Source organism: Ambystoma mexicanum, chromosome 1p (assembly GCF_040938575.1).
Source record: "Ambystoma mexicanum isolate Mex_15411 chromosome 1p, UKY_AmexF1_1, whole genome shotgun sequence".
NCBI lineage: Eukaryota > Metazoa > Chordata > Amphibia > Caudata > Ambystomatidae > Ambystoma > Ambystoma mexicanum.
The window spans coordinates 1,119,618,456-1,119,633,647 of NC_090921.1; the positions used below are offsets into that span (position 1 = coordinate 1,119,618,456).

Consider the following 15,192-nt stretch of genomic DNA (forward strand, 5'->3'; position numbering starts at 1 on the left):
TCCGCGCTTCGTGGGGCCTCTGAACGTTGTTGCTCAGTTCAGTCAGGTTTAATATCTATTTCGACTTGAATATTCCTTATTGTTCTCGATGGCTTCTTCATCAGAACCAACGACGCCGCGATCCGGCTTCAAGAAATGTCGAGACTGTGGTAAAGAAAGGTCAATAACGGATTCACACAGGGTCTGTTTATGGTGCTTGGGGTCCGAGCACCATTGTTCGGAGTGTGAGGACTGCATGTCCATGACGGCGAAAGCCCTGAAGGAGCGAAAGGGGAAACTCGAGAGAGGTAAGTCAGCCAAATCCTCCTCGAAGGTTTCGTCGGCTGAATCGAGGCATTCGTCTCCTCGCCGTCGAAAACACTCCATTCTAGATCTCGAAGCGGCTCCCACCATTCGTCGAGATCTAGACACTCAACAAAGAGACGTCGAAGGTCCCATTCCTCGTCTTCTGTGTGCCCAGAAAGAGTTTCCTGTCCCACCAAACACAGTTCTCAAGCTGAGTGGGAGGAATTCAGAAAGAAAATGTTAAGCGTCTTCGAGAACGCGCCCTCGACCCCCTCGAAGACAGCTGAGGGTGATACCCCGGGTGAAAACCCCCCAAAAAAAAAAAACGCTGCGACACATTCCACCCGAGAGCGCCATGAGCCATCGGGTAAGAAGGCACCGTCTTCGTCGTCGAAGGTTCCTTCGACGCACGGATCGGTGCCATCGACGCCGTTGTCGAAGGGTTCCTCGATGCATCGATTGACTCGACGCCGATGAAAGAGAGGACCAAGGCTCCACAGCCAACAGTGATTTCAAGGGCCTCCGGCACGACGCCGAGACCGTCGTCGATGCCCTTGAGTGGGATCCCGATCCTCTTCGAGACCCCTTCCAGTTTTTTCGACGCCGTTTTCGGCGCCTCCGAAGCCGGTTACATCGGCGTTGACGACATCGACATTTTCTCGTCCAATAACGACGAGTTTAGCTCCTTCGGCCCTAGAGATGGGCTTTACTCCATTTCAGAGATCAGAATACCCTGGTCTTTCTTCAATTTATGAAGAAGGGGAAGACTCTGACCAGGAAACATTTGGTTTACAAAGAACCACACTGCCTACTGAAGAGGATTTCTCCTGAAGAAAGAAGGCTGAAGGAACTACAGGAGTCACTTCATGAGGCAAGTGGACTGGACACTTCCCCAGAAGTGGAATTTGTAAAGCCAGACCCAGGGGAACATGCCGAAACACCATATAGAACCCTGATGGCAAGAATAATTGAGTTTATGGGTTAGTCTGCGCCTTCACCTGTTTTCCAACAGGATGATCTGACAGATATATTGGACAAAGGCCCACAGGAGGACCTGGTGGTCCCCTTCCATGCAGCCCTACAACGAAAAATTCCATCCATTTGGGAAACTCCGAAGTTATCCCAGCAGTCAATAAAAGATTGTCGACAAAGTATAGGGTAGCGGCTGCTGACCCTGAATACCTGTGAAAACACCCGACTCCAGAGAGCCTGGTGGTTCAAGCGGCAACTTCATCCAGCAGTAGGACTGCTTACCCTACTGTCCCACAGGATAGGGATGACAAGAGGTACGACTCTATGGCAAAGGTCTTCTCTGCCTGTAGTATGGCGTTGAAGTCCATCGCCACTTGTACGCTCGCCAGGTTCAGTCACACACTATGGGAGATACGTCGGAGGAGACAATCCCTTCGAAGAACAAGTTACTTCTTACCTGGTAACGTTCTTTCGAAAGGATGTTCCTCCGACGTATTCCTTATCGCCCCTCCCATCCATCCCCGCAGTGATAACTTCACTTGTGGTTGCAGCTTTCGCTCCTTCAAGGTTACTAACCGATTCAGGCATGTCTTTTCTTATGCTACAAAACAGAACTGAGCAACTGACGCAGCGCGTGGCTATTTATGGGCATGGTGACGTTGGCGCCGATACGGTGGCCGTCGAGGGACATCGACTCGGCAGACGTCGACGCGCAGCGCCCTCTCCAGAAAAAATTTCCGAGGCCAGCAAGCTGGAAACGTGTTATCAAAGATAAGGAATACGTCGGAGGAACATCCCGTCGAAAGAACGTTACCAGGTAAGAAGTAACTTGTTCGTCTCACATATTCACAAGATAGATGTATGGAATGAACAATTACATACAAACATTAGTATACAAGTATGATGAAACAGAACATGAACGCTATGTTCTTGGCAAAGTGATACATCGCACACTTAAATGTACTACATGTCAATTTGGAAGCACAGAGGATGACTAGAGTCCCCAGAAATTAGCTGGCCCCATGACAATCCTGTCTCCACCTGGGATTTCCCACAGCCGCCCTCGTCAGATTCCATACTTAACCCACATCCACTCTCACAGCTCCCCTCAACACTTGCCTTACTTGGACAGGATCACCATACAATTCCCCCTTTCCTTTCCACAACTTCCTTCTTTATTCTAACCTAATCTCCTACCTTCACCTCCACCTCTCCTTCCAAATTTCACATTGATCCTTTTTACATAGTCTTCTTTCTTGGTATCCATTTTAGCATTCACATCCCTTACCACAAAATCAATCTCGCGAGCCCTTCCCAGCAATGGAGGTACCACCCTGGTATTCGGGTTCCTCCCTCTCATGAGTTCAAACAGACTTACTCAAGTACTGGCATGGGGAGCCAAGCATAACGCATATAGCCTGTTCCTAACTGCGGTTTTCCTGTCCCTTCCACATGCCTTTGCCATCCGCACAGCATCCATTTTCTATCTATTCACTCTCTCAACCATACCATTTGTTTAAGGGTGGTACAGAGCAGTTTTCTTATGCTTCACCCCACATAATCTCAAATATTCCTGAAAATTCCCACCCACAAACTGTTTTCCATTATCTGTTAAAATCAAATCTGGCAATCCTTCTCCCTCAAATACCCCCCAGCAGAAAACCAATTGCACTCTGGGATGACACCTCCATCACAACCTTAAATTCGGTCCATCTAGAAAACAAATCCACCAACATAAAGCTTTCACGTCCTCGCTCCATGTCCTGCGGACCCAGAATATCCAATCCCAATTCACTCCACAATTTTTCTGGGTCATTCACTTTCACCATGGGTTGTTTCTTCGCCAATGCATTTTTTCCTGACACATTCAGTGCATCCACCAATCATCCTCTCCACATCCCTATCGAATATTGGACACCAATAATCATTTCTTTACACACACTTGGCCTTCGATATACCTATGTGATAGGTTATTTATATCGCGCTTAATACCCAGAGGTTTCTAAGCGCGGACCGAGGGATTGAAACCTGTGGTGCTCTGTGACGTCTGGATTCCAAGGCAAGCACGTTGCCTCTGAGCTATCCTCCTGTGACCCTCATGGGCCGCCTCCACCAAACTTCTCAGAATCCTTGGCACTACCGCCCTTTCATATAGGAGATCACCATCAACTCGGTTCCATACTCGCCTCACACAAAGCGCTATCCTCAGGCCATGCCCCATGTACAAATTGTATCATCCTCAAGAAAGTTTAATCTTCTCTCAAAGCACTGAGCCACTCCTCCTTGGTAATTATACCTTCATGATTCACAAACATGGTACAGTGATAAGCTCACCTCTCTTCTCATCATCTTCTCGTTCATTCACAATTAACCTAGAAACATGGTCAACAAAAACATTTTCTCTCCCGGTCACCACCTCCATACAAAACTTGTGTCCCTGCATTCTCGCAACCCAGCACACTACTCTTCTCGACAACTTTTCTCTCAAATATATATGATCAGTCCTAAGCACACATTTTGATCCCCAGACAGTTCTTTTAGCGCCTCCTTCTTCACTACAAAAACAAATCCTTATCAGGCCCTCTCAACATTCTTGACGCATGGGTGACCAACTCTTCGTTCTCTTCTCCTATTTCCGAAAACACTGCCCCAATACCAAAATCACTGGCATCCACGGATATCACTCTTCCTCTGGATGTCGGAACATTGTGAGGGGTCTTGCCATATCCATCTCTTTATCATCTGGAACTCTTTATCGCACTCAACATCCCAGATAAATTCAACTCCTTTCCTGAATAAACTTCTCATCTTTACCTTATCAGCAAACCCACCATTTAATTTCTGGTAGAATTCCACCATACCGAGGAATGACCTCAACTATGCCTTTCCTCTCGGGGGTTTGAATCTTTTAATTCCATCCACCATATCTTTCTTTGGTTTCAAACCTTCACCCGAAATTTCAGGGCCTAGATCTACCATATGCTCCTTTCTGAACATGCACTTTTCCGCCCTCAGTCACTCCCCTCAACCAAAATTCTCACTAATCTGCTGAGATTCATATCATGACTTTCTTGATCCTTACCACATACAAGTATGTCGTCCTGAAAACACACTCCAGGGAGACCTTTCAGTAACTTGTCCATCACTTTTTGGAAGACCGAAGAGGCTGATACTAGCCCAAATGGCATTCTACAATGCTGAAACACTCCTTCATGCGTATCAAATGCAGTATGTTTCTTGGAATCGTCATCTAACCTGATCTAATGGTACACAGATGACATATCTAATTTGGAGAAAACGTTAGCCTTCCCCACCGTAGCCAACATCTGACATATTAGGAAGGGGATGCCTTTCTGCAAAAACACATCTGTTCAATGCCCTTAAATCGACGCATAATCTGAACACTACGCTGTTTTTTTTTTTTTTTACTACCACAATGGGGGACACCCATTTCGTGCTTCTCGCTTTTTCAATCCCTCCTGCTTCCTTGAATTTCTGAAGTTCTTCCCTTACTGCATCTCTCAAAACCATGGGTAGCGGACCCAGCTTCGCAACAACTGTCTGCCTTCCTTCAAGACTATCTTGTGAATTATACCCTTCACACATCCAACACCTTGGGATTTTCCTGAACAATTTGTAAATCATCACACATGTGGAACATGCAACACCTGTTCAACTGTATTAGGATATAATCTTATATGCAAATTCTTTTTGTTCCCTCCATCCAAGTAAATCCAAGTAACGTCCCCCCAATCTTGGTGAAGTGCACCTTTCCTTGTGTCTCCTTCTCTTTAAATTTCAACGTGGCCATGAAATACCCTATAACATCTATTTTCCCTAAATTATATCCACCTGGCCTCTTATCCTACGGCAACAAAATCTTGACATCTCCACCAACAGCCTCCTCATAATTCTCATGCGACAGTGACAGTTTTGCTCCGGAATCTTTCCCATCATTCCCCCACATGTCGGCATATGGACTATCACAACCATATTCACTGTTACAATTTCAACATTTTCTTCCTCCCCTGATGACTGGTGTGTTTTAATCTGATACATACAATACCTTCTCCCTAGGCATGGAGCAATTCTTAGAACTGGCGAAATGCCCCCACTGTTTACATTTGTTGCAGATCACCTTCCTCCCTGGACACGCTTGTGAACCTGCGACATGTGCGGCACTCCCACACCTAAAACACAACCTCTCCCCACTTTCAATATTCCAATCCATATTCTCAAACCCTCTTTGACTATGTACTTTATCACCTTTCTTTTTCTCCCTCCTAGCATCTCTATTTCCCTCACTCACTCTCAAAATCTCATTTGGGATCACCTTGTCTGTTTGTGTTTTTTTTTTTTTTTTACCCAACTTGGCGACACACGCCATTATGTGTTCGACTTTCTTGGCTATGAATAATGCCTCATCAAGATCTGGATAGTCTTTTAACCATATTTTTTTTCATTGCATACGTAGATCATAAACTGATCCCTTATGTTCGTCCAATTTCTCCCGGACCTTACAATTAGCCAACAGACTCCCCCTCCCGCTGCTGCCATATTCCAAAATTGTACCTTTCCAACACAGTACTAGTTTGGACTTCGAAACGACGATCTCATTTTAAAAGTGCCCTATCTAATTCATTTGCACCACTCTCCAAATCCATCTCTGTGATGTCAGGCAGTGTCTCCTTCCCCCTCAAATCCTAAGAAATGCATCAATAATGAAACTCTCCTCTCAGCCGAACTAGAGTTGCTGCATGCAGCCTTTATGCAAAGGAGAAATCCTTTCTTCCATGCTGCCCACTTGATCTTTGCTGGCCCTGGACTTGCCAAGAATACTGGAGGCCCTTGTACTCCTGCTACAGCCATTTGCATTCAATTACAAATGCACTTCCCAGAGGTCTGCTCCTCTGATATTGTCTTACCAGATTTTGGCCACAAAAAAACCACACGTTTTGTAGCAATACGTGCCTCCTTCCCATGGGCCCTAGGCACCCGTGCCATTTCCTCCAATAGGTTGCCATACACGTTAATGTTGTAGCCGTACTTACGCCACAGCTTAGTTCCGGCATTTGTTGCTGGTCATTAATAATATAACTATGCTGTTAGCGTGTTAACTTCTTTGCCGTTCCGTGTCGATGCACAATGGTTGTTTAGTAACGCATCAATGCTTTTTGCAGGTTGGCTAGATGGTCGTCTCACTGCACGACCACATGGGATGCGTTGTCGCTCTCCTCTTCTTAGCTCCACCCCAGGCTTCTCCAACAGTGTTCACTGTTTTGATTATGTATCGTTAGTGACGTACGCAGCCTCAGATGATGCAGCCTGCTGATCGCTTCAGCTTTCACTCATTACTAGGCGACAACGCACTTATACGAAAACAAACTCTCTGCTACTGCCAGACATCTGCCTTACGCTTGCATTAGTTGCAGTCTTCGTATTTCTGAAATAAACTGATGAGAACTTACTGTCATTACGTCGGTGCATGTCCCGACTGGCTTTAAAGGGATATCCCAGTAAAAAAATGTATTTAAAAAAAATAGATAGGCAACATAAAAAAAAATACTAGCACTTTTTTTTAAAAAACTTCCTACGTAAAATTTTGAGCTATTCAAGCTCAAAATTCGCAAAAGCAAGCACATGGGCGCATCCATTTTGTGAAATGGATGCCCGCCTGTGCTGGCTTTTGCGGCACTAATGAAGGAAAAGCTAGGCAGCTGTAGTAAACAAAAGCTACCGCTGGGTGGCTTTTCCTTCATTGGTGCTGTACACGGAGGACGGGGACCGGAGACCAGAGCAGGAAAGCTGCAGCTGAATCTCGGTAAGTGCTATTTATTTAAAAAAAAAAAAAAAAAAGCACTAGCTGCGTTTTTTTTCTGAGTTTTCCGGGCTGGAGGAGCCTGGAAATAAAACCACAGCTTTAAAAACGTTGTATTTGTTTTGCGGTTGCTTTTGAAGCGACCGCAAACATAAATACAACATTGTGTTTGAAAACGCTGCGGTTTTTCTTTACAAGTTTCTCAGGCTCCTCCGGCTCGGAGGAGCCTGAGAAACTCGGAAAGAAAAACCGCAGCGTTTTCAAACACAACCGCGTTGTGTTTCTGCCTGCTGTGGCTATCACTTTGGGTCTCCGGTGCTCACCCAGGGGAGCACCGGAGACCCAAAGTGAAAGCCAAGGCAAGGCAGTAAGAGATACGTTCTTAGACTGGATTTATAGTACCTTGGTAAAGAAGAAAAGATATAGCTGATGACTTCTGTTCCTGTGCAGCTCTGCAGATCTCACTGTTGTGGGGACAAGAGGGAGGATGTCGGGACTCCTGCACTGTATTGGCACAGTCAAAACAGGCAACTGGTAGACTTTACTTACAGTGGCTGTTTCGCGTTTCAGCTCCTTGCGGTACAGCAAATAGCAATAAGTGCAGTTCCTGGCTGTCGAGGTGGACTGTCCTCACTTCTGGGGTCCCGCACTCTGCTGAGGGGGCTCAGGCTTTGTCAGTCCTGCTTCCTGGGAGTCCGGAGGATCTTCCAAAAGCTTTAGGCCAGCTTAAAAGTAAGGCACACAATTTGGTGTCCCTCTCCCTGGCTATACGGTTCCTGCAGCAACTTTGAGGAAATTTAACCAGCTCTGAGATGGGTGTCCAGGTGGCTTACTTTCGAGTTGATTGGTCCCACCAACTCAAAGGGAGAAGTCGTCCTTCCAGGGGCTTCTCTGTTGAGGCGAACTTGGCAAGTAGTCACTGCAGCAGGGCTTCACCGGGCAAACCAACAGTCCAGGAGTTGTAGCAGGCGTCCTCTTCAAGCTCTTATTCGGTTCCTTTGTCCAGTGGTCGACTCTCCTTCCATTCCAAAAAACTCGCCTTTTGTTCAGTTCTCTCCCATTCATTGCAGCCTAGCTGTCACTCACCCAGCAGGGTAGGGTGGCTGTCCTTGCCGGACAGTCAGCCAGCCAATCCCCATAGAGTGCATTTGGGTCTCCTAGGAGACTACGCACAGGGGGTTTCGGGCACATCCTTTACTTCCTGTCTACCCCAGACACTCGGGCGCCATGAGCATTTAGACACAGGGGATACTAAGTAACTACTTCAGCACTCTATTGTAAGATGGGGTGTGCTGGGTCTAGCAAGTACAATGCCAATTTAACTTTACTGCCCTGAGAAACAGTAGTTGATCCCAGAGAAGGTATTTAAACCTTGGGAAATCTGGAAGACTTCCCTGTGGCACTGCACTGAAGGTGCTTTGTGACACAATTGTATGGAGTTAGACTCCATAACCAAAAAGAAACCTGGTGTATAAAATAACATTAAAATTCATGAGTGGGAAAAGGGGCTCTCTCTCTCGGTCTCTCTCTCGGTCTCTCTCGGTCTCTCTCTCTCTCTCGGTCTCTCTCTCTCTCTCGGTCTCTCTCTCGGTCTCTCTCTCTCTCGGTCTCTCTCTCGGTCTCTCTCTCTCTCGGTCTCTCTCTCGGTCTCTCTCTCTCTCGGTCTCTCTCTCTCTCGGTCTCTCTCTCTCGGTCTCTCTCCATTTATTAGAATTTTCCCAAATAGTTGCCTGTTAGTAGATTGCTGATCACTGCTAATCTGTAGTGTAACACTCACTGGATGGCACAAAGGGAATTATGGTTGGGTGGGGACAGGCCCTTGCGTGGTACCATGCATCGCCAAACTGGAGGTGGTTACCCACAGGCCGCAGCTGCCTTCAGTAACCTTGTGGGCTGGACTTTGTGTTTTTTTTTTTTTTTAAAGATGTAATGGTTTTCATGGCAGTCAACAGGACTTTAGGCGAATAGTGGGCCTGGGGATACAGAAGGGATCTTTTAAAACCTGGACTCTGGTTTTGCCTGTTTCTCCACCTTTTCTTCCCCTTCCAATGCATAGACCACCTGTGATGGGTGGTCCCTGCTGGCAACACCACTACTGGGGTTGGTTCTTGTTCATCCCCAAGATCTTGTAAGGAACTTAATGGGGAACGGGGCAACAATGGGTCCGCACCAGAATACAGGAAATTGGAGGAAGTAGGGAACCTAAAACAACCCCCTGCCTCCTTCTTTGCAGAGAAAGTACAGCACAAAGGAGTAGGGAAGCTTTCTAGACGCTTAATGCAGAATGGATCTATAAGCCTGTAACTCGCAGATAAGACGGAAGCACTGTTCAAGCACACCAACTCAGGGCTTTAGTTAAGGGTTGGCCTCCAACCACATGTTTTCTGATATGTTATGACAGGCTGAAGGGAGGATGAATCAGCAACTTGTTTGTAGAGCAGAACGTGAACAGCTGACTGCGTATGACTGAGGCAAGACTGCATGTGCCACAAGTGGTCATCTGTGATTGGAGCAGAGTGAGAGGGTGGCAACTATGTCGGGAGTGGTTGCTGCTTTTACAAACTCATCCTAGTTAAGGATGCAAATATGGTTGGGTTCGGGTCTAGGCGAGTGGGGTGAAGGTAATCGGGGGCATGAAAGCTCCAACGATTGATGTGATACTGGACGGTTATGGGGGGCAGTGTTGGCAGATGCAAGCGTGACATTGGTGGTGCTTAAGCTACAGTACTGCTGGTTGGGCGGTGCACCAGATTATGCGCTTTAGATGTAGGGTTTTTTGAGCCTGTGCATTCAGAGTTGCCGTTTCTGCTATGCCAATTATATATTTACAAATGCTGCTGTTGAATCTATTAAAAGCATGGCAAGGTCTTGTGCACATTTTTGGAGAAGAAAAGTCACGTACCTACAACTATAGTTTTCCAGCATTTGGATCTTTCATAGTCCCATGTGAGCAGCCCACTTCCCAATTTGAGACTCCTACTACATACATAACCAAAATCTGTAAAATTTGAATCAAAAACTGAAGGGCTGAATAGCATTCTACATCCCGTCTGCTTTGCTGCATACTTGCGGGATGTTTTTTCCAGCGTTAAAAAACTGCGTCAGAACTCTTCCTGAACTTTTGGGCATAAGGCCCTAGACAACTTAAGGAGGGACCTTGTGGGTTAATGCTCTGTGGACCTGTAGTGCATAAAGTAATCTGCATTTACTTTTACAGGGGTTTGATTTGTATTATGCCCTACTCAAGTGACTTTATGTAATTTATTAGTGTTGTGTGATACTTCTACCATTTTGAGAAATGACTAGTGTTTGGCCATAAATAACTATTTTTATACATACTGCCTAGTGTAATTTGTGATTACCTTTGTGTGTAGTCATTGTGGACCCTTTACAAGCTCACCACCTCTTGAGACTTGGCCTAGACCTCTCGTCACTACTACCTTGAACTGGTTTGGCCACAGCGCCCAGAGTTGTCCCTGCCCCAATATAGGTTGGCCTTCTATACATCTGTACCCCAAGCAAGAGTATAGAAAATCAGTCATAACGTGTGTATTTGTGATTTAGAAATGTTGAATGTGTAAATGCTATTTTATCTTTTATACATTAGGATATTGAACTGTTGATAATGATTGTGATGTCATAATTTATATATTTGTTTTATGTGCCGAAGGTTATGATTAGCCAAGTTCACAAAATATAAAGTCGGTTAGACTAAAATAGAGCACAGGGACTTTGGAGAAGCCTCCCTGTAGGTGCACAAGCTTTTAGGCCTGAACGACTGACTTTGGGTGAACACCCAAACAGCACTCCAAGAGCAAAGGAGCAACACAGATGGCTCAAGGTAAGTTTACCAAGAACCCCACAATACCTGGAGAGTGATGAGGATGATGCACGGATGCAGACCCGGTCTCCTATACCTTGGTCGTGGTAACGAGGACCCTGGATGGGCTTCTGCAGCAGCAGCAGCGGTCGAGAGAGGGACTTAGCAGCAAGGATTTCTTATTACTCCCGTGTTGGTTAGTGGTTTTGGAGCGAACAATCTTTGCGGACGTAATCTTCCCATTTACTCGGTCCTGCACTCTGGTGAAGTGACTCTTGAGAGGTGGATTCTTGCTTCTGGAGGTTCACACAGCTGGCACCAAAGTTCCATCAAGGTTCCATCCTGGCAAGCACTTCAAATTGGTTGAGGTAACCCAGGTATTGGGGTTCAGCAGCCCGGGAAGGTAACAGGATGTTGGGGGGAGGGGTAGGGGGATAGTGGGTGGTGGAAAGGCTAAAATTGCAGGTTAGTTTGAGGCTGGTTATGCCCATCAGCCCAAAGGAGTCTTCCTTGGTAGAGCTTCCCCGTCGATTGAAAAACAGGGTCAGGGGGGCAGCAGTGTTTCTGTGGGTACTTCAGGTGTTTCTCATCTTTGGATCTTCTGTTCAAGTGGTCGACTTAGCCTTCTGTCCCAAAATCCTTGCCTTTTTGTTTTGTTGCAGGAACCCATTCATTCAGTCCTATGGTTCTGCAAATCACCTAGAGGTGGCTGTCCTGCCGCGCATACACTCAGAGAAAGGCATGCAAGGTTTTGGGCTAAACCCTCACTTCCTGCCTGAGCAGACACACTGGAGCGTTTGTGGGCTTCACAAAGGAATCCAGCCAAAGGTAAATCTCAGAGGACTCGCCCCCCACCTGGAATGGTAGAAGGGCCAAGAAGGAACACACAAATGAAAAATGGCGATCAAAGAAGACTGGGGCCACTTGGGGAAAATGGTCACCCAAGGGTGCTGTGAAAACGTCCTGCGAGTAACTTACACACATGGTAGAAAAATGTATCCACTGCTACCAGCCATTTAAGTTGGTCTGTTACTGTAACCAAAAGGTTACAGAGGCAGTAGGAGAGGAGTAACTGTAACCCCTGAGCATCCCACATAAGGTGGTGTGCTGATCCCACAAAAGAGAATGAACTACAAAGTATCCTACTATCCTTGAACAGTAGTTCTCATGGAACAATAATACAATAAAAAGGGAAGCCCAAGGGTCTCCCCAGCTACACTGCACATAGGATGCTGTGTGCTGCAACAATCACTTACAGATGTCTGTAGTAAAATATATGGAGGAAAGCATTACTCCATTTAAGTAAACATGTACTATATAGTAGGGTTCCCATGTCGGAGCAAAAAGAATTAGTGAGTGGGGGGAAAAGTCACACTCACTCAGGAGAATAGATAAATAGATTGAAGACGTCCAGCAAAAGTGCTGGCGGTCTCTCGGGTTGAGGGGAATTAGTACAGAAATTGAAAAGTCTCCCTAACAAGTGCTGGTGTTTTTCGATAGGTTTTATTCTGATGAATTATATGGAATTGTACTGCATTTGAAATACCTAGATTTTAATCTTTTAGGGGTTGCTACTGTTGTTTTGTGACATCTCGTGTTGGGATGTGCTTTAATGGTATCGTTACCCAAATAAAGCTGACCTGAATCGATAAATCGAGGTAAGTACATTTTTATTTTTTCTTCCCAAAGCACTCGTGATTTCAGATGAGTAGAAAAGAGTATTTGTTAATGTCGACAGAACTTTTTTTTTTTTTTTAATATGAACTTTTTCTTCCTAGTGATATAGATCTTGTTGTGTTTGGACGATGGGAAACGTTACCTCTATGGACGTTAGAAGAAGCACTCAAAAAACATAAAGTGGCTGATGAAAACTCTGTCAAGGTTCTTGATAAAGCGACGGTAACTGTATTTTTCGTAGGTTTTGATACGTTTAGTTCAGTATAGATTTAATAACTTTGTGTACAATGTATGTTTACTTTTAAATGCCTTGATTTACTTTGCAAATGAAAGCAATTTAGAGTTCTATTTGTAAAGTTCTCTTGTACACTGTAAGGGTGCAGAAGGAGGCTGACGCCAAGGTGGCATGTTTGGGGCTAAATACTTTTATTTAAATCAAAAAGCAAGAGAAAACCTATCCGTCCCTATTCCTAAGAGGGGTTTCCCTGCCTCAACTAAAGAACTAAGGGGATTGTCAGGTTGTCTGTCAAAGCAAGTGCCCTCTGTCAAAACCTTACTTCTGTCCCTCCCACTAGAAAATAATTAATAAGGCAGTACTCCCAAGTCTCAAAGTCTCTGAGCCAGCGCAGGTATTGTGGTCCTCCAGCTGACTTCCAGGATATGACGATACACCGTTTCACAAGGATGCGCACGCCATGTCCATGAACCTGACACGTTGTAGCTTGTTGTTCCTCGAGTATGCTCCTAGCAGGCAGGACTCCAGGTATATCTCGGAACCCCAGCCTTTCTACATGCCTGTTCTACTCGAGCCCAGAAGACCCATACCTTTGCGCAACCCAGAACATGTGCCAAATCAGCACCCTCAACCCCACACCAGGGACACGTCGGCTGCCTGCTATTCTTAAACTTCGCCATCCTGCCAGGAGTCATGTAGGTGCGATGTAAAACATTAAGTTGGACCAGCTTGAATCGCAGATTCCTAGACACCTCCCCAGGAGAGTGTGCGTTCGCATTCCTGCTCCTCAACGTCCACCCCAAGGTCTGCTTCAATGTAGAGCGCGGAGTGTTAGGCCTTCCAGCTAGGCTACCATACAATCTAGAAACCATTGCCAGCCATCTTCCTGGGAGTATATCCGCGCCAGTAGCGGAGTCTCCTCTGGTTCCTCAGGCCACCAGACCGCTTATTTTTAGCCAGCCCTGCTAATCTCAAATATCGCAGAAATTGCCCCTTGGGCAGTCCAGTCTGCCCAGTTACAGCTTCCAGTTCTTTAAACTTACCATTGTCGAACAGTTCGCCACAAGTGACAACCCCCAGTTCTCCCATCGCTGCAAGATCATTCCTATTTCTACACACGTCCGCCGCAATTGGAACCTCGAGTGAGTAAGGGCACTCTATTTTCAATAGTTTCAGCGTTATGGACCAAACCTTCCTGCCCAAGCCAACCAGTGAAAAGTAGCGAGCCCAGGCAGCTCAGTGGTAACCATAACACTTAAGGTGAGCAGGGGCCACCAATTTCTGTTGCAGCCATGATTCAGAGGTAGGACCATCCGATAACCATTTTGCAATAAAACGTTGTTGCGCTGCCAGATAGTAGCATTCTAGGTTCAGGAGTTGTACACCTCCCTCCCTGTAAAATGGGCAAAGTGTTGTGAAAGCAATCCTCTGTCGGGATGTGCCCCACAAGAATCCCTGTATCAACAAGTCCTGAAATTGGAAGGAGGAGTTTAATATAGTGATGTATGGTCATAAAGAAGAACAGAAATCTGGACAGAACAATCATCTTCACAATTGTGACCCTGCCCAGCAGTGATAGTGGAAGTCTAGACCAGAATGCCACTGAGCTTTTCAGTCCTTTCACCACCCCAACTGTGTTTCGGGTATTCAGTCTGCGGGCGTGTGCATGACATGTACCCCCAGATACTTAAAGGAACTCTCATTCCATACTAGCCCCAGTTCCGGCAGCGCATCAATGCCCACCCCACAGAGCCCCGCCAGTGTGAATAGGCAAGAATTCGCTCCAAGGATATCCCAGACAGCTTGGTGAAGTTGTTCAGTACCTCCATAACTATCGGTAGGTTATCTTTGGGTTCCCCAATGTACATCATGACCTCATCGGCAAATAGCGACACCAAGTGTGTAGTGTCACCTACCCGAACTCCCGCCTCTAGCAATTCTTGGTGAAGGTAAACCGCTACAGGTTCCAATGCCAACGCATACAACATTGGCGAAGACGCCGACACCTGTCTCCCAGATTTGACTCTTGAAGATGGGGATGAATATAGAAGCCTTACCCAGCGCATGAATCACTCGCCATACCCAAACTCCGGCAGTACTGCAAACGCACTCCCAATATAATGAATCAAAAGCTTTGATTGCATCTAGCGAAACCACTCTGCACCTCTTGAGCGCCCAGTGGTCTGTGCAATAATGTTTCGCAGATGCTACAGGTTCAATGAAGTGCTACGTCCCGGAATGACGCCCGTCTGGTTACTGTGTATCACTTTGCGTAGCCTACCTGCCAATATCGTAGTCCGTATTTTTACGTCATACTTTAACATGGCCAGGGGCCGTAGGTCTAGTCTGTCCGGAGGCTTCCCAGGCCTGGGTATTGGAATGACC

The 15,192-nt window shown here is 46.1% G+C and overlaps 1 protein-coding gene across 2 annotated transcripts in view; it reads left to right on the forward strand.

Moving 5' to 3' along the window:
* The window catches only part of TENT4B (terminal nucleotidyltransferase 4B), a 471,403-nt gene that overhangs the window by 128,900 nt on the left and 327,311 nt on the right, over positions 1 to 15,192 (forward strand). The window contains exon 4 of one of the 2 annotated variants that reach the window (XM_069604766.1): positions 12,674 to 12,809. In XM_069604766.1, the coding sequence (XP_069460867.1) occupies positions 12,674 to 12,809 (136 nt within the window). The remainder of the gene's footprint in view (positions 1 to 12,673; positions 12,810 to 15,192) is intronic. The other variant, XM_069604767.1, reaches the window with a different exon arrangement.